The sequence below is a fragment of the Heptranchias perlo genome, chromosome 19 (assembly GCF_035084215.1).
Source record: "Heptranchias perlo isolate sHepPer1 chromosome 19, sHepPer1.hap1, whole genome shotgun sequence".
Taxonomy (NCBI): Eukaryota; Metazoa; Chordata; class Chondrichthyes; order Hexanchiformes; family Hexanchidae; genus Heptranchias; species Heptranchias perlo.
The window spans coordinates 46,865,962-46,890,111 of NC_090343.1; the positions used below are offsets into that span (position 1 = coordinate 46,865,962).

General features: G+C 48.8%; 1 protein-coding gene across 2 annotated transcripts; it reads right to left on the bottom strand.

Moving 5' to 3' along the window:
• Nucleotides 1-348: 348 nt before the first annotated feature.
• Nucleotides 349-14,542, bottom strand: LOC137335367 (protein APCDD1-like). 2 transcript variants are annotated; one of them, XM_068000702.1, is made up of 4 exons: nt 14,466-14,542; nt 9,631-9,778; nt 5,681-6,206; nt 349-1,868 (listed from the first exon to the last, which is right to left on the bottom strand). In XM_068000702.1, the coding sequence occupies exons 2-4, from the start codon at nt 9,774-9,776 to the stop codon at nt 1,113-1,115; spliced, it is 1,428 nt and encodes a 475-aa protein (XP_067856803.1). In that variant the 5' UTR covers nt 9,777-9,778; nt 14,466-14,542; the 3' UTR covers nt 349-1,112. The 2 variants fall into 2 exon arrangements, with proteins under 2 accessions (XP_067856803.1, XP_067856802.1); XM_068000701.1 differs by lacking the exon at nt 14,466-14,542 and adding an exon at nt 13,753-14,116.
• Nucleotides 14,543-24,150: the final 9,608 nt, after the last annotated feature.

Genomic DNA, 24,150 nt, shown 5'->3' on the forward strand with positions numbered 1-24,150 from the left:
GGCCAGTGTTACAAGGGTGTTAGCAGTGGGCCAGTGTTATTGGAGTGTTAGCTGTGGGCCAGTGTTATTGGAGTGTTAGCTGTGGGCCAGTGTTATTGGAGTGTTAGCTGTGGGCCAGTGATACAGGGGTGTTAGCTGTGGGCCAGTGTTATAAGGGTGTTAGCAGTGGGCCAGTGTTATAGGGGTGCTAGCAGTGGGCCAGTGTTATAGGGGTGCTAGCAGTGGGCCAGTGTTATAGGAGTGTTAGCTGTGGGCCAGTGATACAGGGGTGTTAGCTGTGGTCTCGGCCCTTCACATCCCCTACCGGTGTAGGTCTGAGCACATAAACAGTCCATAGCACCATTAAAATCTGAGTCAAAAGTTTATTTAATGAAAACTGCTGTATAGCATTAGGGACAGATGTACCACACAGGTATTGATCATTGCTGTACTGTGTAAGGACAGTCCCAGTACAGCAGCATCTCAATAACAGATATATACAGTTGACTGATAACAGATATTCACCATCACCTGATCAATAACAGATATTCACCATCACCTGATCAATAACAGATATTCACCATCACCTGATCAATACCAGGCAGGAACAGTCAGGTGATCGCCCAGTGTGTGCAGCACCAATGCACAGTGCTATTAAGGGCTAAACCTGGCGATTGTAATCCTCACATCACCGAGTTCCTCATTTCAGCCACGTTTTTACAGGAATGCAGAGGAAAACTGCTCCCACCACCCCAGCAAGGGATCGAATCAGTTCCGGGTCATCTCCAGCTCACTCTCACTCGTTGATGGCTGGCACAGAGCAGCATGGTGGGCCTGGCATCAGATCACCTGGTCTGGACCCTCACAGGGGAGAAGATATCCTGACATTTATAAATGGGACAGGGTACAATGGCACGTTCAGTGAATCTGTTCCAATTTAATGTTTTCAACCTTAGTTTTGACAAAAATTGAACTGAGAATATGAAACCTCACAAAATGTGGATTGTTTATTTTCCAGTTAGTCTCGGTGTGGGAATAAGAGCAGAGAAATGTTGAGAAAAGGGACCTGGTGAAATGTCTGCAGCAGCCGTCGTGTAATGAGGCCTTGCTTCGTGTCCGGAGCCTGTTTCGGTTTAGTTCAGGAACAGCTCTGCAAAAGCCATCAGTAACCCCAGCCCCACGGTCCAGGGGCTTTGCCACGTTCCGTGGCTCCGAGGCTCTCCCCGATGGTACTGCCTCATCTGCATGGTGGTCCCTTGGGCCTCCCCGGAGCACTGGAGCAGGGGAGCCTGGTAGGAAGTGGCCCGTTTGCCAGGAGCGCCGGGACTTGTTCCGTCAGTGGGCCGCTCCCCGAGGAACAGCAGGCGACGCCTGCCCGGGTCCGACTCAATCCTGACCAGCTGGTACTCGGTGTGAGGGAGCTGGATGCCCAGCGCCAGGCAGCCATTGGTGTGAGTGACGTCCTGCTCCAGCCCCACCAACCACGAGCCGGCCTCTCCGCAGGAGCCTCCGGCGGAGATGTTCAGCAGCGAGGCCGTGGCCACATCCAGGGCCGTCACCTGCGCCCGGGTCACCGTGAAGGCGAAGTCGGTGCCCCCGCCCACCCGGGCGGAGGGAGTGCCCTCGCTGTAGTCACCCCAGGCATGGACCAGAAATGTAGGCTGCCTGCAGGCCGGGTCGGAGAAATGCGCGTAGCGACCCTCCCAGGTGCGGCCGCGGAACGCGAGGTACCTGGTGAGGAAGAGGACGGCCGGGCGCCCCTCGCACCCCCGGCTTGCCCACTGCCCACCCAGGAGCACAGGGACCTCCGGCTGGGCGGGCAGGATGGGTGGGCGCCGCTCATCAGCCCGGTAGATGATCCCGCAGGCCGCACACGGGTGCTGGTGACGCTGTAGAGGAGAAAGGGGAGAGAACCTCCATCAGTAAACCCGACTGGTACAAACAAAAGAGAGCTCAATCCTTCAGAGTATCTCAGATTGGTCACAGTTCACCCTCTCAGTATTGCAAATTGTTTTTGTGCTCATTGAGGTGAGGGCCGTTCCTGAGGGGATTGGAACACAAATCACTAAAAGTAGCGACGCAGGTTAACAAGGCCATAAAAAAAGCAAACCAAGCACTGGGGTTCATCTCTAGAGGGATAACATTGAAAAGCAGAGAAGTTATGTTAAACTTGTATAGAACTTTGGTTAGACCACACTTGGAGTACTGCACAGTTCTGGTCTCCATATTATAAAAAGGATATAGAGGCATTGGAGAAGGTGCAAAAACGATTTACTAGGATGATACCAGAACTGAGAGGTTCTACATATCAGGAAAGATTGAACAGGCTGGGGCTCTTTTTTCTAGAAAAGAGAAGACTGAGGGGTGACATTAGAGGTCTTTAAGATTATGAAAGGGTTTGAGAGGGTAGAAGTAGAGAAGATGTTTCCACTTGTGGGGGAGACCAGAACTAGGGGCCATAAATATAAGTAGGTAGGAATGGAACCATGTGAGGGCTGAGAGGTGGATAGTGGAGGAGAAGAATTGAAGCAATGTGACATGGATAATTGTGTCGAATGCATAGTCACTAATAAATCCAATAGGGAATTCAGGAGAAACTTCTTTACTCTTCGAGTGATTAGAATGTGGAACTCGTTACCACAAGGGGTGGTTGAGGCGAATAGCATCGATGCATTTAAGGGGAAACACATGAGGGAGAAAGCAATATGCTGATAGTGTTAGATGAAGTAGGGTGGGAGGAGGCTCGTGTGGAGCAAAACACCGGCACAGACCAGTTAGGCCGAATGGCCTGTTTCTATTCTGTAAATTCTATGTAATTCTATATATATATCTATATAATTCTATATATGTCTATATAATTCTATATATATATATAATCTATGTAATTCTCTCTCTATATATATCTATGTAATTCTACATAGTTCCATGCACATCTATGTAATTCTATGTATATCCATGTAATTCTATATATATATCTATGTAAATCTATTTAATTCTATACATATCTATATATTTCTATGTATATCTATGTAATTAAATGTAAATCTAGGTAATTCTATATATATCGATGTAATGCTATATAGACCCATGTAAATCTATATTTATATATATGTGTGTGAATCTATGTAATTCTCTCTATATATGTATTTCTATGTATATATCTATGTAATTTGATGTATATCTATGTAATTCTATAAATGTAGCAATGTAATTATATAAATGTGTGTAATTCTATATAATTCTACATGTATCTATGTAATTCTATGTAATTCTATATAATTCTGTATATATCTATGTAAATGTGTGTAATTCTATATATATGTAATTCTATATGTATCTATATATATCAATGTAATTCTATATAATTTTATATATATGTAAATTTCTCAGGGCAGGTACAGCACGGGTTAGACACAGAGTAAAGCTCCCTCTACACTGTCCCATCAAACACTCTCAGGGCAGGTACAGCATGGGTTAGACACAGAGTAAAGCTCCCTCTACACTGTCCCATCAAACACTCTCAGGGCAGGTACAGCATGGGTTAGACACAGAGTAAAGCTCCCTCTACACTGTCCCATCAAACACTCCCAGGGCAGGTACAGCATGGGTTAGACACAGAGTAAAGCTCCCTCTACACTGTCCCATCAAACACTCTCAGGGCAGGTACAGCATGGGTTAGACACAGAGTAAAGCTCCCTCTACACAGTCCCATCAAACACTCTCAGGGCAGGTACAGGGTTAGACACAGACATGATAGACTGAATGGCCACCTTCTGTGCAGTAAACTGCCATGGTTTTTGGAGACTTTGATCTGTCAGTCTGGGATTAATCCGAACCCATATCCAGAGTAAAAGTTAGTATCTACAACAACATCTTGCATTTATATCGCACCTTTAACATAGTAAAATGTCCCAAGGCGCTTCACAGGAGCGTAATCAGACAGAAAAAATTGACGAGTCACATAAGGCGATATTAGGACGTGATTGATCGCTGTGGTAGGTTTTAAGGAGCATCTTAAAGGAGCAAAGAGAGGTAGAGAGGTTTAGGGAGGGAATTCCAGAGCTTAGGGCCTAGGCAGCCGAAGGCATGGCCGCCAATTGTGAGGCGATGGGAATAACCCACTGCATCACCCAGATTCTCCAACTTGCTCTTTTTTTGAAGGTTTTTCTAATTCCCCCTTGATTCCTCTATTTAGTCTCCACGTGACTCACGCCGTCTCCTCTCTGGAGAGAACCAGCGACTCTCAGCTCTCTGCCAGTGCCACACAGAGATGCACCAGACTGCCAAGATTCTCCAGCAGACGAAATGCTGAAGGTGGGTGAAGGAGGCTCTCCTTTAGAAAATGAGAGCTGTAATAGCCCTTACCTAGAAGAGCCCTGGTGCAGTACAATCTGAAGGAACTCCTCAGTTGCTCCTCTTCTGAGTCCATATTAACCCCTCCCCTACTCAACAGATCCAACTTCAGTACTCAAAGGGTACTTCTAAATGACTGAGATAACAATGTGTGAACATGACTGGGTAGCCCAGGGCAGACTGAGATAGGAATGTGTGAACAGGACTGGATATCCCAGGACAGGCTGAGATAGGAATGTGTGAACAGGTATCCCAGGGCAGACTGAGATAGGCATGTGTGAACAGGACTGGGTATCCCAGGACAGGCTGAGATAGGAATGTGTGAACAGGTATCCCAGGGCAGACTGAGATAGGCATGTGTGAACAGGACTGGGTATCCCAGGACAGGCTGAGATAGGAATGTGTGAACAGGTATCCCAGGGCAGACTGAGATAGGCATGTGTGAACAGGACTGGGTATCCCAGGACTGACTGAGGTACAACGTACGAACAGGACTGGGTATCCCAGGACAGGCTGAGATAACAATGTGTGAACAGGACTGGGTATCCCTGGACTGACTGAGATAGGCATGTGTGAACAGGACTAGGTATCCCAGGACTGACTGAGATATGCATGTGTGAACAGGACCATGTTAGAGGCACGAAATCAATGCAAGTTCTTGTTGTGGTAATGACATGACACGTGGTAAGTGTAATGTGCTTGGGAGGAACAGGTGACTTTAGACCTATGCTCTCCATCACTGGGGTTTTCCTTGCCTCATGTCTGGGTCTGTTGTAGACTAATTGATAGAGATTGATTGCTATGACTAGTCGACAACTCCATTATCGTTGTATCATGCGATTCCCAGGATGGTAGAAGGCGAGTTAGATGGACCTTGGTCGATTTCCATCCAGCAAAAGACTGAACAGGCTGAGGCTCTTTTCTCTAGAAAAGAGAAGGCTGAGAGGTGACCTGATAGAGGTCTTTAATATTATTAAGAGTTTCATAGAGTAGACGTAGAGAAGATGTTTCCACTTGTGGGAGAGACCAAAACTAAGGGCCATAAATATAAGCTAGTCACGAATAAATCCAGGAGAAACTTCTTTGCTCAGAGAGTGGTTAGAATGTGGAACTCGCTACCACAAGGGGTAGTTGAGGCGACTAGCATAGATACATTTAAGGGGCAGTTGGATAAACACATGAGGGAGAAAGGAATAGAAGGATATGCTGACAGGGTTAGATGAAGTGGGGAGGGAGGAGGCTCGTGTGGACCGTAACACCAGCATGGACCTGTTGGGCCGAATGGCCTGTTTCTGTGCTGTAAGATTCTATGTAACTCCTATGTTGTTGAAATGTTGCACACACTCACCAAAGCTGCCTGCAGAGGCCGCTGATATCCAGTGGGCCGGTGACGGGTCCTCTGAGCCCAGTCCGTGTGAATGTCTCCCAGGAAGAGCTCCTGGACCTCCTGCTCCCACCGGCGGACCTGCTTCTCCACCCGAACCAGGCCCAGCTCATGCATGGCGAACCCGAGGCCGGCCACGCACTCGCGCCCAGTCCTGCCGTTCAGGATCCCGTAGGTTGTTCCCGGCGTCCGCGCTCTCCCGAAGCGGCCTATCTCGCCGCACGAGCGGTTCGCCCTCTCCAAGATGGCCGCCATGGCCTGCCCGTCGTGGAAGGCGATGCCCACTTGGTGCAGGCGGTAGTCGGCCTCGGTGGCTCCGCGGGTGACCCAGGAGGCCTGGCGCAGCCGGATCTTGCCTTTGATTACGAGGGTGTAGGTTGGACTCGTGCACTGATGGTCAGCGTAGTAGAACTGGTAGGCTTTAAATGTCCCGTTCAGATAGAAGATGTAGGATCTGGTGATGAATTCAGGTCCGGGACGCACCTCACACCTCGGAGAGGGAGAACAAATAGAATCACATGCCTGTATCCTGACTCACACCAGGTCCCGTTCACCCATCACCCACTGTGCTCGCTGACCTACACTGACTCCTCATCCGGAAATGCCTCGATTTTAAAATTCTGATCCTTGTTTTCAAATCCCTCCATGGCCTTGCTGCTCCCTATCTCTGTGACCTCCTCCAGCCCCACAACCCTCCGAGACCTCTGCGCTCCTCAAATTCTGGCCTCTTGCGCATCCTCCACTTCCTTCGTTTCTCCACTGGCGGCCGTGCCTTCAGTTGCCTAGGCCCTGTCACACTGGGACAGTCCCGCACCTCACACTGGGACAGTCCCGCACCTCACACTGGGACAGTCCCACACGTCACACTGGGACAGTCCCACACGTCACACTGGGACAGTCCCACACGTCACACTGGGACAGTCCCACACGTCACACTGGGACAGTCCCACACGTCACACTGGGACAGTCCCACACGTCACACTGTGACAGTCCCACACGTCACACTGGGACAGTCCCGCACGTCACTCAGTGACGGTCCCGCACGTCACACTGGGACAGTCCCGCACGTCACACTGGGACAGTCCCGCACGTCACTCAGTGACGGTCCCGCACGTCACACTGGGACAGTCCCGCACGTCACTCAGTGACGGTCCCGCACGTCACACTGGGACAGTCCCGCACGTCACTCAGTGACAGTCCCACACGTCACTCAGTGACAGTCCCGCACGTCACACTGGGACAGTCCCACACGTCACTCAGTGACAGTCCCGCACGTCACTCAGTGACGGTCCCGCACGTCACACTGGGACAGTCCCACACGTCACACTGGGACAGTCCCACACGTCACACTGGGACAGTCCCGCACGTCACTCAGTGACAGTCCCGCACGTCACACTGGGACAGTCCCCCACCTCACACTGGGACAGTCCCGCACGTCACACTGGGACAGTCCCACACGTCACACTGTGACAGTCCCGCACCTCACACTGGGACAGTCCCACACGTCACACTGGGACAGTCCCACACGTCACACTGGGACAGTCCCGCACGTCACACTGGGACAGTCCCACACGTCACTCAGTTACAGTCCCGCACGTCACTCAGTGACGGTCCCGCACGTCACACTGTGACAGTCCCGCACCTCACACTGGGACAGTCCCACACGTCACACTGGGACAGTCCCACACGTCACACTGGGACAGTCCCGCACGTCACACTGGGACAGTCCCACACGTCACTCAGTGACAGTCCCACACGTCACACTGGGACAGTCCCGCACGTCACTCAGTGACAGTCCCGCACGTCACACTGGGACAGTCCCACACGTCACTCAGTTACAGTCCCGCACGTCACTCAGTGACGGTCCCGCACGTCACACTGGGACAGTCCCGCACCTCACACTGGGACAGTCCCACACGTCACTCAGTGACAGTCCCGCACGTCACACTGGGACAGTCCCGCACGTCACACTGGGACAGTCCCGCACCTCACACTGGGACAGTCCCGCACCTCACACTGGGACAGTCCCGCACGTCACACTGGGACAGTCCCGCACGTCACACTGGGACAGTCCCACACGTCACACTGGGACAGTCCCGCACCTCACACTGGGACAGTCCCACACGTCACACTGGGACAGTCCCACACGTCACACTGGGACAGTCCCACACGTCACACTGGGACAGTCCCGCACGTCACACTGGGACAGTCCCACACGTCACTCAGTGACAGTCCCGCACGTCACTCAGTGACAGTCCCACACGTCACTCAGTGACAGTCCCACACGTCACTCAGTGACAGTCCCACACGTCACTCAGTGACAGTCCCACACGTCACACTGGGACAGTCCCACACGTCACACTGTGACAGTCCCACACGTCACTCAGTGACAGTCCCACACGTCACTCAGTGACAGTCCCACACGTCACACTGTGACAGTCCCGCACGTCACACTGGGACAGTCCCGCACGTCACACTGTGACAGTCCCGCACGTCACTCAGTGACAGTCCCACACGTCACACTGGGACAGTCCCACACGTCACACTGGGACAGTCCCACACGTCACACTGTGACAGTCCCACACGTCACACTGTGACAGTCCCACACGTCACACTGTGACAGTCCCGCACGTCACTCAGTGACAGTCCCACACGTCACACTGGGACAGTCCCACACGTCACACTGGGACAGTCCCGCACCTCACACTGGGACAGTCCCACACGTCACACTGGGACAGTCCCGCACGTCACTCAGTGACAGTCCCGCACGTCACTCAGTGACAGTCCCACACGTCACACTGTGACAGTCCCGCACGTCACTCAGTGACAGTCCCACACGTCACACTGGGACAGTCCCACACGTCACACTGGGACAGTCCCGCACGTCACTCAGTGACAGTCCCGCACGTCACTCAGTGACAGTCCCACACGTCACACTGGGACAGTCCCACACGTCACTCAGTGACAGTCCCACACGTCACTCAGTGACAGTCCCACACGTCACTCAGTGACAGTCCCACACGTCACACTGGGACAGTCCCACACGTCACACTGGGACGGTCCCACACGTCACTCAGTGACGGTCCCGCACGTCACTCAGTGACGGTCCCGCACGTCACTCAGTGACGGTCCCGCACGTCACACTGGGACAGTCCCACACGTCACTCAGTGACAGTCCCGCACGTCACTCAGTGACAGTCCCGCACGTCACTCAGTGACAGTCCCGCACGTCACTCAGTGACAGTCCCGCACGTCACTCAGTGACAGTCCCGCACGTCACTCAGTGACAGTCCCGCACGTCACTCAGTGACAGTCCCACACGTCACACTGGGACGGCCCCGCACGTCACACTGGGACAGTCCCACACGTCACACTGGGACAGTCCCACACGTCACTCAGTGACAGTCCCACACGTCACTCAGTGACAGTCCCACACGTCACACTGGGACAGTCCCACACGTCACTCAGTGACAGTCCCACACGTCACACTGGGACAGTCCCACACGTCACTCAGTGACAGTCCCACACGTCACACTGGGACAGTCCCACACGTCACTCAGTGACAGTCCCACACGTCACACTGGGACAGTCCCACACGTCACTCAGTAACAGCCCCGCACCTCACACTAGATATGGGATACATTTACTATAAAAATACAGAGTGATTCAGTCCCATCTATACATTATCAGCACAAAAATACGGTACCTTTTTATCAGCTACAAATACATTTGGGAGCAGTTTGCTTAGGAAATGTCACCGCAAACCAGCTAATTGGAGATTAAAAGAAGTGTGCACAATATGGAGGAGTTTATCTAGTGCAGTGTGATTCTTACAATGCAACAGATGCAATGGTATCATCAGGTCCCTGTGTACACTCTCCCATCCCCCCTTTCCCAGCTGGTGTTTCTCTTACCCTGTGGAGACCCACTGCCCCTCCAGCCTGGGAGGAATGACAGCTGTAATCCTGGCTCCATCCTGTGGGTGGCGCAGTTGGTGCTGGCACGGAGGTTCCCAGTGCAGCCTCTCTGAGTGGAGCCTCGCTGATTCACCACTGACCATCCCTGGGAATAAAGAAAAGAAACCTGCTGAGAGCTGCAGTGGGGTTTCCTCACCGTGGCTCAGTGGGTAGCACTCTCACCTCTGAGTCATGAATTGTAAACAATTTTACAACACCAAGTTATAGTCCAGCAATTTTATTTTAAATTCACAAGCTTTCGGAGACTTCCTCCTTCCTCAGGTAAATGTTCAGGAGCTCCTTGAAGCCTACGCATTTATACATATAGAACAATTCATGGTGTTTACAGACTGCCCCTGCAACTGCCCGTTGCCAAGGCAATCACCGTGTTCAGACAGAGAGGTGTCACCTGCAGAACCCCCGAATACACATTCAACAAAAAAACAAACAGGGAAAAAAAACAGAGAAGAAAAACAGAGAGAGGCAGAAACATCCGGAAGGCAGAGAGAGCCAGCAAATGACCCATTATATTAAAAACAGATAACATTTGTTCGCTGGTGGGGTAACGTGTAGCGTGACATGAACCCAAGATCACGGTTGAGGCCGTCCTCATGGGTGCGGAACTTGGCTATCAATTTCTGCTCGACGATTTTGCGTTGTCGTGTGTCTCGAAGGCCGCCTTGGAGTACGCTTACCCGAAGGTCGGTGGATGAATGTCCATGACTGCTGAAGTGTTCCCCGACTGGGAGGGAACCCTCCTGTTTGGCGATTGTTGCGCGGTGTCCGTTCATCCGTTGTCGCAGCGTCTGCATGGTCTCGCCAATGTACCATGCTCTGGGGCATCCTTTCCTGCAACGTATGAGGTAGACAACGTTGGCCGAGTCACAGGAGTATGAACCATGCACCTGGTGGGTGGTGTCCTCTCGTGTGATGGTGGTATCTGTGTCGATGATCTGGCATGTCTTGCAGAGGTTACCGTGGCAGGGTTGTGTGGCGTCGTGGACGCTGTTCTCTTGAAAGCTGGGTAATTTGCTGCGAACGATGGTCTGTTTGAGGTTGGGTGGATGTTTAAAGGCGAGTAGTGGAGGTGTGGGGATGGCCATAGCGAGGTGTTCGTCATCATTGATGACATGTTGAAGGCTGCGGAGAACATGGCGTAGTTTCTCCGCTCCGGGGAAGTACTGGACGACAAAGGGTACTCTGTTGGTTGCGTCCCGTGTTAGTCTCCTGAGGAGGTCTATGCGATTTTTTGCTGTGGCCCGTCGGAACTGTCGATCGATGAGTCGAGCGTCATATCCCGTTCTTACTAGGGCGTCTTTCAGCGTCTGTAGGTGTCCATCGCGTTCCTCCTCGTCTGAGCAGACCCTGTGTATTCGCAGGGCCTGTCCATAGGGGATGGCCTCTTTGACGTGGTTAGGGTGGAAGCTGGAAAAGTGGAGCATCGTGAGGTTGTCCGTGGGCTTGTGGTAGAGTGAGGTGCTGAGGTGCCCGTCTTTGATGGAGATTCGTGTGTCCAAGAAAGAAACCGATTCTGAGGAGTAGTCCATGGTGAGCTTGATGGTGGGATGGAACTTGTTGATGTTATCGTGTAGTCTCTTTAGTGATTCCTTGCCGTGGGTCCATAGAAAGAAAATGTCGTCGATGTATCTGGTGTATAGTGTTGGTTGGAGGTCCTGTGCAGTGAAGAAGTCGTGCTCGAACTTGTGCATGAAAATGTTGGCGTATTGGGGTGCGAATTTGGTCCCCATGGCTGTTCCGTGTGTTTGGGTAAAGAACTGGTTATCGAAGGTGAAGACATTGTGATCCAGGATGAAGCGGATGAGTTGTAGGATGGCTTCCGGAGATTGGCTGTTGTTGGTGTTGAGTATTGATGCTGTCGCAGCGATGCCGTCATCGTGGGGGATACTGGTGTATAGTGCCGAGACGTCCATCGTGGTGAGAAGTGTTCCTGGTTCAACTGGTCCGTGGGTACTGAGTTTTTGTAGGAAGTCTGTAGTGTCGCGACAGAAGCTGGGGGTTCCCTGTACGATGGGTTTCAGGATGCCCTCGATGTATCCAGAGAGGTTCTCACACAGGGTTCCGTTGCCTGATACGATGGGACGTCCGGGTGTGTTGGCTTTGTGTATCTTTGGGAGGCAGTAGAAGTCTCCCACGCGGGGAGTACGTGGGATGAGAGTGCGTAGGATGTTTTGAAGGTCTGGATCGAAGGTCTTGATCAGTTTGTTGAGCTGGTGGGTGTGTTCTTTGGTCGGATCTGCGGGTAACCGTCTGTAGTGTTCCTGGTTGTCCAGTTGTCGGTATGCTTCTTTGCAATAGTCCGTTCTGTTCTGTATGACTATGGCTGAGTCATGAAGGTGGTGGGTTCAAGCCTCACTCCAGAGACTTGAGCCCAAAAATCTAGGTTGACACTCAGTACAGTGCTGAGGGAGTGCTGCACGGTCAGACGTGCCGTGTTTCAGATGAGATGTGGATGTAAAAGATCCCACGGCACTAATTTGGAGAAGAGCAGGGGAGATCCCCCCAGTATCCTGGCCAACATCAAAAACGGATTATCTGGTCATTATCTCATTTCTTTTTGTGGGATCTTACTGTGCACAAATTGGCTGCCAGGCTCCCCACATTACAACAGTGACTGCACTTCAAAAAGTACTTCATTGCCTGTAAAGCACTTTGGAATGTCCTGAGGTCATGAAAGGTGCTATATAAATGCAAGTCTTTCTTTCTTTCCTGTGAGTGGCCCAGAGCTTTTAAGATTTCACTGGTCAACGAGCCAGACACCATCCATAAGTATATAAGATATAGGAGCAGGAGTAGGCCAATCGGCCCCTCGAGCCTGCTCCGCCATTTAATAAGATCATGGCTGATCTGATCCTAACCTCAAATCTAAATTCATGTCCAATTTCCTGCCCACTTGTAACCCCACATGTCTGACTTTTGTGAATTTGAAGAATAAATGATTGCTCCCCCCTCCCCCCTGTTAATATTACCCAGCAAGTAGATGACCACACAGTGCGAGAAGGTCCCAGTGTCAATCCCTGGCCCCTGTTAGTTTTGCTGATATAAGCTGGGGCAGTAATTGGCCTCAGTGCCCGGGTTAGGGAAGGGAAGAGTCGGCCTGGGCTCCCTCTCCCGATCATTATCTAGTGACCCCCTTACTTGAAATAGGCCAGGATCAGGGTCAGGTGTGATGCCGTCCGTGGTCGAATAGCCGCCTGCCCCTCATTGTTTGAGTTTACGTGTGAGACTGAAGAGCTGGTGGGAGGTGTTGATCACTGTCCTTGACCTCGCCCTCTGACCATCCCTCATCTTCAGGGTGCACTTTTCTCAGTTAGACTTCGAGTGTTGTTACCCCCATCAGGGCTCAGTGCGCCTCACGGGATGAGAACAGGTCACTAAGACAAAAGACACAGAAGATGCTCGGCTTTGATCCCCTGCTCTACGCTGAGTTAGCTGATCCCAGCCAGAGCTCACTGTCCTTACAATAGTGAACGGAAAGGTCAGCCAGCAAGATCCCACGAACAACAGCGAGATGAAGTGGCAGTGAGCCAATTATCTATTGGCACTTTTTAGCTTCCTCTCCCTCTCTCCGTCCCTCTCTGCTCCCTCTATCTTTTTCTCTGTCTCTTTTTGTCTCTTCTCTCTCTCTCTCTATCCCTCTCTGTCCGTCTCTGCTCCCTCTATCTTTCTCTCTGTCTTTTTTTGTCTCTTCTCTCTCTCTGCCCCTCTCTGTCCGACTCTGCTCCCTCTCTCTGTCTCTCTCTCTGTCTCTCACTCTCTTTCTGTCTCTGTCTCTCTCACTCTGTCACCCACTCTCTGCCTATCCTCTCTGTCTCTCACTGTCTCTGTCTATCTTCTCTCTGTCTATTCTCTCTCTCTGTCTCTCCTTTCTCTGTGTCTTTCACTCTGTCTTTCTCTTTCTCTCTCTGTCTCTCCCTCTCTGTCTGTCTCTCTCTGTCTCTCCCTCTCTGTCTCTGTCCCTCTGTCTCTCTCTATCTGTCTTTCCTTGTTTCTGTCTCTCTCTCTGTCTCTCTCTCTCTATATGTTATATTTATCTGAATGTTACAGCAGTCAGTGACTCACCAGATAATGTCACTGTGATCCACACACTCAGGTTCAGCTTTGAAAACCTCACCAAAAGCATGTCTAATTCTTGAAGTGAAACAGGTCCCAAGTCTGTAAAACTCCCAGCGATGGAAATGAACCAGACTCAGGTCTCAGTGCACAGCAAGTAAAGAATGAGACTCGGAAAAGAAGCTTCGAAGATGGAGCGTTCGAGCTCTCCGTTAATGACCCAACATTATGCAGTCGCAGGATCCACATCAAACAAAAGATAACAAGAGGAAAATCTGCAGGGTGTAATGTTTAAAAATGAAAGACTCTTTAAAGAACTCTGCCTGTTTTTTCTGAAGTGGGAATGCAGGCACTAAACTCCAGCCCTGTGAATGTACTGAGAGCAATCACAATGTCCAGATCTGAGGGGAGAGGGGCGGAGACACTCGCTGCTTGTCAGCACCTGTCATTCCCACTAACAGTCAGAAAGTAAAGCACATCGCTCCTGTACTCCCACTAACAGCCCGACAACAACACGTACGCTTTATATACAAGCTCATGCTTTCTGCCATTTGATTCTTTTGATGAAAAAAGTATAGGCCTCTTATGTATCCACACTCCCTTCGCCCCACCATTGGCGGCCGTGCCTTCGGCTGCCTAGACCCTAAGCTCTGGAATTCCCTCCCTAAACCTCTCCGCCTCTCTACTTCTCTCTCCTCCTTTAAGACACTGCTAAAACATACCTTGTTATCCTAATATCTCCTTATGTGGCTTGGTGTCAAATTTGTTTGATAATTGCTCCTGTGAAGTACTTTGGGACGTTTTACTATGTTAAAGATGCTGTATAAATGCAAGTTGTTGTTGCATGTTAGTAAAAGATGACGGATAGTGATGGAGGGGCTGACGGACCATTGGGGTGTAAATGGGTCTTGACCGGTAGTCCGTTTTACACCCGCCCTATTCTCTTTACCGTTACTTCAATGGAAATGAACCCGGGCTGCCGATTGACCATTGCCGTCTTGCGCTGCCGGCCAAGTGAGATATCTAATCCATTGTGTTCACAGCTGATCAGAGGTTTCAGGAATGGGTCGGCAAAAGTCAGTGCAAAGTTATTTCTTGCTTGTTAAGATCTTGTCAAAAGTTGTTAATGATGAACTTACGCAGCATTCCACAGTCACATAGAAGGGTAAGTATTTCACTCCAGGTCAAACCTCAAGGGCAGCAGATGCATGGGAACACCATCACCTCTAAGTTCCCCTCCAAGTCACACACCATTCTGATCATTTGGCAGAACGCCTCATCGCCAGAGCTTTCAAACAAGCATCAAGACCTTGCTTGGCTGGTGGTGAGAAGGGCCCTTCCCGTCAGATCCTTCATGCACTCCCGGACTCTCAGCACCACCGCGCGCTGTCCCCGAGGAGGCTGCGGTGGAGACGAGACCGTCACCCATCTCCTTCTGGAATGTGCCTTTGCAAAGAAGGTCTGGAGAGAGATGCAGTGGTATCTGTTCAGGTTCGTCCTGAGCAGTTCTGTAACACAGGACTCTGTGCTCCATGGGCTGTTCCGGGGACGCACACTGAGACGGACATCGGCTGCTGCTGGAAGACCATCAACTCGGTGAAAGACGCCCTTTGGTCTGCCCGAAACCTGCTGGTCTTCCAGTACAAGGAGCTGTCCTCGACCGAGTGTTGCAGCCTGGCACATTCCAAGGTCCAGGACTACGTGCTCAGGGACACACTGAGGATGGGTGCGGCCGCCGCAAAGGCTCTGTGGGGAAAGGCAACCATTTAGAGCCTTCCTGCCATTGTATACCGAGGGGCTGCAATCAGGGAAAAATCCCCTTGGGCAGAATGTAAAATTCAAATTGATGTAATGTAACTGTAATGAATCTGTAATGAACCTGTAAAGACTCTGTAACGTACCTGTTATCAATAATCTGTATTGAGTGTAATGCAATGAGGCCCCCTAGAGTGTCATGAATTGTAATTATGTCCAATGTGTTCATTGAACTGTACTTGATGTAACCTGCAAATTGTATAATCGATATTGTGTACGTTTGGAATGTGATATGACAACTGTATTGTATGTACTGCTGCAAATTTTATGAATAAAGTATATTTTTTGAATAAAAAACCATTCTGACTTGGACATATATCACCGTTCCTTCATCATCACTGGGTCAAAATCCTGGAACTCCCTCCCTAACAGCACCGAGGGAGAACCTTCACCACACGGACTGGAGTGGTTCAAGAAGAAGGCCCAACACCTTCTCAAGGGCAACTAGGGATGGGTAGTAAATGCTGGCCTCGCCAGCGACCCCCACATCCTGAGAATTAAATTTTTAATTAATCTTGACCGTTACAAATGACCTCAGGTCCCAGAATATAGACATCTTCAGTACAAGGACTGTAAAAGATGGAAATGTATGACCCACTGAGCAACTCTCTGATGGATTTCGCCAGTGGCAACTATCCAGGTGCATGGAGATACTTCACAAGAGGGAACACTGGATAAGTATTTATTTATAAGAGATGTTCTTTGGGGCTGCGGTAAAAACATGGAAAAAATGGATCCTTAAAGAACAGAAAAGGTGACCATGGAACTACAAATCCATGTTGGCTTCATAAAGGAATAAAAACCAAGAGAACTGGAGATGGTTCAACACAGTGGCGGTGAAATTGGTGTCGAGCCCAAGTGAATCAGCAGCCCTTTTACACCCTGCCCGATTCACTTTCCTTTGATTGAAGTCGGCCTTGGCTCATTGGTAGCTCTCTTGCCCCAGAGTCAGAAGGTCATGGGTTCAAGCTCCAACTCCAGAGACTTGAACACAAAATCCAGGCTGATACTCCAGTGCAGTGCTGAGGGAGTGCTACACTGTCAGAGGTGCTGTATTTTTTGGATGAGATGTTAAACCGAAGCCCTACTGCCCTCACAGGTGGATGTAAAAGATCCCATGGCACTATTTCGAAGAAGAGCAGGAGAGTTCCCCCTAGTGTCCTGGCCAATAATTATCCCTCAAACAACATCACTAAAACAGATGATCTCGTCATTACAACAGTAACTACACTCCATTGGCTGTAGAGCGCATTGGGACATTCTGAGATTGTGAAAGGTGCTGTATAAATACAACTCCTTTCTTTATTATCACATTGCAGTTTGTGGGATCTTGCTGTGCATCAATTGGCTGGCTGTGTTTCCTACATTACAACAGTAACTACACTTCAAAAGTACATCATTGGCCGTGAAGTGCTTTGGGACATCCTTAAGTCATAAGAGGCGCTAAATAAATGCAAGTCTTTCTTTTTTATCTTTTATAATTAATAAACTAAAGTGTTCAAAAAAATAGTTTAAAACACCAGTTTTTTAATGCCCCTGTGATTTTCCTCCTGGGAGTGTCCAGGAAATTAATCTTGATTTCCTGGAGAACTCCAGGACAAACCTGGGGGGTTGGCCGCCCTAGGCCCTGGACATAAAGGCAGCCAGCTGGAATTACCTTTACAGACTGCCACACTTTCTCACCAGTTTGTAGATCTCTAAAGCAATCTTTGATCTCAGGAGAACATTCTCCTCTTTCTTTCAAGCTTCACATTAAGGTTTTATTTTGGTTTGTGCTTTTGTGAAGTACTTCCTTTCATGTGCAGAGACACAAATCTCACATAAACACAGCTAAATAACACTCCTGTTCCCATAGCAACAGAGGCCTAAATGCTTTAACCTCACCCCCTCCAGGTAAATTGTTCCAAGTTCAATGGCGGGTGAAGGCACATTGGAGATGAAGGAGCTTGTTGGTAAATAATGATTTTATAGGTAATCACGTAGAATTCCTTAAATTACAAATGATAACGAAACTCCAGTTTACGCTGAGAAGGGAAATCCAAGGGGAAAGGAAATCTGCAGAGGAAGTAATTTTGTACTTTTTGCTCAAGATACTTTCATACAAAAAAAATACAAAAATATTTGCTGGAAACACTCAGCAGGTCAGGTAGATTCCGCGGAAACACTTCCTAGCCTTCAGGAAGGGCCAACCGTTTGAAATGCTGACTGTCCGTTCCGCTGAGCATTTCCAGCTTTTTCCTGTTTTTCTTTTCTGATTTCCAGCATCTGCGGTATTTTGTTTACAAAAATATTTGTTGATGTTTTAAAAAATCCCCCCCAACCCCCTGCAACTGGAGCCATCTTGGGCCTACTCTGGTGAGGGCCATTGAGAGGGGAGGGGGTACGCTGGAGTGGGTTCCCGGGATCAGGCTACTCTGGATCCCAGGATCTCTGGGTCACGAACGTCGTGGCCTCCATTAATTTGAGCAAAGCCAGACTGAGGAGTTTTATTCATTCATTCATGGGATGAGGGCGTTGCTAGCAAGGCTGGCATTTATTGCCCATCCCTAGTCGGAACAGCGATATATTTCCCGAGTCAGGACGGTGTGTGACTTGGAGGGGAACTTGGAGGTGATGGTGTTCCTGCTGCCCTTGTCCTTCTAGGAGGTGGAGATCGCGGGTTTGGGAGGTGCTGTCGAAGAAGCCTTGGCGAGTTGCTGCAGTGCATCCTGTGGATGGTACACACTGCAGCCACAGTGCGCCGGTGGTGAAGGGAGTGAATGTTTAGGGTGGTGGATGGGGTGCCAATCAAGTGGGCTGCTTTGTCCTGGATGGTGTCAAGCTTCTTGAGTGTTGTTGGAGCTGCACTCATCCGGGCAAGTGGAGAGTATTCCATCACACTCCTGACTTGTGCCTCGTAGGTGGTGGAGAGGATTTGGAGAGCCAGGAGGTGAGTCACTTGCCACAGAATATCGAGTCTCTGACTTGCTCTAGTAGCCACGGCATTTATGTGACTGGTCCAGTTGAGTTTCTGGTCAATGGCGACCCCCGAGATATTGATGGTGGGGGATTCGGCAACGGTAATGCCGTTGAATGTCATGGGGAGGTGATTATGCTCTATCTTGCTGGAGAAGGTCATTGCCTGGCACTTGTATGGCGCAAATGCGGGAAGTCCAAGACTGGAGGACACAAATATGAGACAGTCACTAACAAATCCAATAAAGAATTCAGGAGAAACTTCTTTACCCAGAGAGTGGTTAGAATGTGGAACTTGCTACCACAAGGAGTAGTTGGGACGAATAACATAGATGCTTTTAAGGGGAAGCTAGACAAGTACATGGGGGAGAAAGGACTAGAAGGATATGCTGATGGGGTTAGATGAAGTAGGGTGGGAGGAGGCTCATGTGGAGCATAAACCTCGGCATAGACCAGTTGGGCCAAATGGCCTGTTTCTGTGCTGTAAATTCTTTGTAACTCTATGCAAATGCTATAAATGTGTGTGGGGTGTCTCACATTAACGCAACTAAAATTGTCAAGAAATATTTTAGTGTCTATATTCTTTAATATAAATTGGGGCAGTGCTTTGAAATCAAAAGTATAATATTCTCCCTCTGTTGTAAAACCTGCGGGCACTATCCCTCCCATCTCAGCTCGTTCCGCTACTGCAATGGAATTTGCACTAATTCCTGAGATTTACTGTTATCAATGGAGAGTGTATGAAGTAATTCTGTGCTCTGTGATACCGAGCAATCTGTGTCCCCACCTTATCTCTGGAGCTTGACATGGTTTTGGACGTGAAGCAGTCTTCAATCAAAGGCCTTTGTTAACTCGCACAGAATCTGGAGCTACAGACAGTGATGGCCGTATGGGAAGCTGGATAAACAACTCAGTCAGTCAGCTGGGTTTGTGTTTGGCACAGCTTTTGGATTGTCTCGTAATGAGAGTTTTGGTTTGTATTACAGTCGAACATTTCAATGATTAACTGATAAAAGAATTAAACATTCAAGAGAATAAAATCTCCATCACAAATCCCTTTTCAATCTTTTCCAATGATAGCTGACCCTTTTAAATGAATAACTGTTAAATGAATAAAGGTTTAAATGAATTGCAAAAGTCTGCATTTATTCATTTAAGTGCTGTACTGCCTTGCTAAAGCCCATGTATTAAACCCCTTTCTGCCAATCAATGTGTTAAGCCCGTTTTACAAATGTTTTTGTCTAGATGTGAAAATCCTCTAGAAAATGTTGGAAACACTCAGCGGGTCAGGCAGCGTCTGTTCTGATGAACGATCACCGGCCTGAAACGTTAACTCTGTTTCTCTCCCCACAGAGGCTGCCTGACCTGCTAAGCGTTTCCAGCGTTTTCTGTTGTTATTTCAGATTTCCAGCATCCGCAGTGTTTTGCTTTAGTCTGAGTGATGTTTCAGAGTTATCTTCACCTCATCAGGTGCTAGGGCTCAAGCACTTTTGTCAATCAATGTGACAATGGGCCGAATGGCCTCCTTCCGTGCTGTAACCTTTCTATGATTCTATAATCGCCTTAGTTTAGGTGTGAAAGCCGCCGCCTCATCATCATCATCATCATCATCATCATCATCATCATCATCATCATCATCATCATCAACAACAACAACAGGCATTTATATAGCGCCTTTAACATAGTAAAACGTCCCAAGGCGCTTCACAGGAGCGATCATCAGACAAAATCTGACACTGAGCCTCTTAAGGAGATATTAGGAAGCAGCGTCTTAAAGGAGGAGAGAGAGGTAGAGAGGCGGAGAGGTTTAGGGAGGGAATTCCAGGGCCTGAGCAGCTGAAGGCACGGCCGCCAATGGTGGCACGATGGAAATTGGGGAAGAGCAAGAGGCCAGAATTGGAGGAGTGCAGAGATCTCGGAGAGTTGTGGGGCTGGAGGATGTAAAAGATCCCATGGCGCTATTTCAAAGAAAGGCAGGGGAGTTCTCCCCAGTGTCCTGGCCAATATTAATCCTTCAACCAACATCACTAAAACAGATTACCTGCTCATTATCTCGTTGCTGTTTGTGGGACCTTGCTGTATGTAAATTAGCTGTCCCGTTTCCCTACATTATAACAGTGACTAGACTTCAAAAATGTTCTTCATTGGCTGTAAAGCGCTTTGAGACATCCTGAGTTTGTAAAAGGCGCTATAGAAATGCCAGGTTTTTCTTTCTTGATCAAATCAGGAGCCATACTTCTTTACCCAGAGAGCTGTTAGAACGTGGAAGTCACTACCACAAGGAGTAGTTGAGGCGGCTCGCATAGATACATTTAAGGGGAAGCTAGATAAACACATGAACGATATAGAAATAGAAGGGTATGCTGGTGGGGTTAGATGAAGTAGGGTGGGAGGAGGCTCGTGTGGAGCATAAACATCAGCATAGACCAGCTGGGCCGAATGGCCTGTTTCTGTGCTGTAAATTCTGTGTACTACTGCTCCAAACCCACCCTGCACAGCTAGTAAGGGGCCTGTGAGGAGGGTACAGCGGGTTAGTGGCAGAATCACATGGGTGGTATTCACACTCCGCTGGCCACCCACCAATGGGAGGGAAATGCAGGTCTTGAGGTTGAAGTGATGGGTGAGCTCCATGAACTGCCCGCCGCCTCTCTGAGTGTCTTTTAAATATTACACCTCCTAAAAATGTGTCTGTTCTTCACGCAGGAGCTGATTGTGTGTCTAAACATGTAGATAAATGGAGTGCTGACGGAGGCAATTAACTGCAGCTAGCAGTAATAAGAATTATTTCCTCAATCTCTGTTATCTTATCTGCAGGTAACATCACAGCCTTCCTATCAGAACTACTAACAGGTGTGGGTGATAAAGTGAAGGGGTTTCGATGAGCTTGGATATAGCTGCAGGCTTTGGCAGAGGTTAACCTGCAGGTCCATTAACACCACTGATAAGGGAGTCAGATACCTTGGCAGTTTAGGGAAGGGAGAGATTGTTCTGTCAGCAGGATTGTACACAGGGCATCAGCTCCAAGCAGTTGGAGAATGTGTCCTATGGGGGGTAAAGGAACTGTGTAGGGAGTTACGCTGCATTGATGGACCACATGATGATTGCTTCAGGTTCTCCCACTCCCAGACACTTCAACCGTTTGGTTCCTGACCGAAGGGCACATGGAATTACTAGTGACAGTCAGCCAGCTCTGCTCAAACTGGCACTGAGTGATTGAGGTTTCAGCTTTTCACTTCAGAGGGCCTAGAATTTGCTGGATCATCCGACACTTCCCAGCTCCAATACAACTGGTGAAGAGAGATACACACAGACTACGCCTCTCAGCTACAATACAACCAACAGAGAGATACACACAAACTACCCCCCTCTCAGCTACAATACAACTGGTGAAGAGAGATACACACAAACTACCCCCCTCTCAGCTACAATACAACCAACAGAGAGATAGACACAAACTACCCCCCTCTCAGCTCCAATACAACTGGTGAAGAGAGATACACACAAACTACACACCTCAGCTACAATACAACCAACAGAGAGATACACACAGACTACCCCTCTCAGCTACAATACAACCAACAGAGAGATACACACAAACTACCCCTCTCAGCTACAATACAACCAACGGAGAGATACACACAAACTACCCCTCTCAGCTACAATACAACCAACAGAGAGATACACACAGACTACCCCTCTCAGCTACAATACAACCAACAGAGAGATACACACAAACTACCCCTCTCAGCTACAATACAACCAACAGAGAGATACACACAAACTACCCCCCTCTCAGCTACAATACAACCAACAGAGAGATACACACAAACTACCCCCCTCTCAGCTACAATACAACCAACAGAGAGATACACACAAACTACCCCTCTCAGCTACAATACAACCAACAGAGAGATACACACAAACTACCCCCCTCTCAGCTACAATACAACCAACAGAGAGATACACACAAACTACTCCCCTCTCAGCTACAATACAACCAACAGAGAGATACACACAAACTACCCCTCTCAGCTACAATACAACCAACAGAGAGATACACACAGACTACCCCTCTCAGCTACAATACAACCAACAGAGAGATACACACAAACTACCCCTCTCAGCTACAATACAACCAACAGAGAGATACAAACAAACTACCCCCCTCTCAGCTACAATACAACCAACAGAGAGATACACACAAACTACCCCCCTCTCAGCTGCAATACAACCAACAGAGAGATACACACAAACTACCCCCCTCTCAGCTCCAATACAACTGGTGAAGAGAGATACACACAAACTACCCCTCTCAGCTCCAATACAACCAACAGAGAGATACACACAAACTATCCCCTCTCAGCTACAATACAACCAACAGAGAGATACACACAAACTACCCCCCTCTCAGCTACAATACAACTGGTGAAGAGAGATACACACAAACTACACACCTCAGCTACAATACAACCAACAGAGAGATACACACAAACTATCCCCTCTCAGCTACAATACAACCAACAGAGAGATACACACAAACTACCCCCCTCTCAGCTACAATACAACCAACAGAGAGATACACACAAACTACCCCTCTCAGCTACAATACAACCAACAGAGAGATACACACAAACTACCCCTCTCAGCTACAATACAACCAACAGAGAGATACACACAAACTACCCCTCTCAGCTCCAATACAACCAACAGAGAGATACACACAAACTACCCCCCTCTCAGCTCCAATACAACTGGTGAAGAGAGATACACACAAACTACACACCTCAGCTACAATACAACCAACAGAGAGATACACACAAACTATCCCCTCTCAGCTACAATACAACCAACAGAGAGATACACACAAACTACCCCCCTCTCAGCTACAATACAACCAACAGAGAGATACACACAAACTATCCCCCCTCTCAGCTACAATACAACCAACAGAGAGATACACACAAACTACCCCCCTCTCAGCTACAATACAACCAACAGAGATATACACACAAACTACCCCTCTCAGCTACAATACAACCAACAGAGAGATACACACAGACTACCCCTCTCAGCTACAATACAACCAACAGAGAGATACACACAAACTACCCCTCTCAGCTACAATACAACCAACAGAGAGATACACACAGACTACCCCTCTCAGCTACAATACAACCAACAGAGAGATACACACAAACTACCCCCCTCTCAGCTGCAATACAACCAACAGAGAGATACACACAAAATACACCCCTCTCAGCTACAATACAACCAACAGAGAGATATACACAAACTACCCCCCTCTCAGCTACAATACAACCAACAGAGAGATACACACAAACTACCCCCCTCTCAGCTACAATACAACCAACAGAGAGATACACACAAACTACCCCTCTCAGCTACAATACAACCAACAGAGAGATACACACAAACTACCCCTCTCAGCTACAATACAACCAACAGAGAGATACACACAAACTACCCCTCTCAGCTACAATACAACCAACAGAGAGATACACACAAACAACCCCTCTCAGCTCCAATACAACCAACAGAGAGATACACACAAACTACCCCCCTCTCAGCTCCAATACAACTGGTGAAGAGAGATACACACAAACTACACACCTCAGC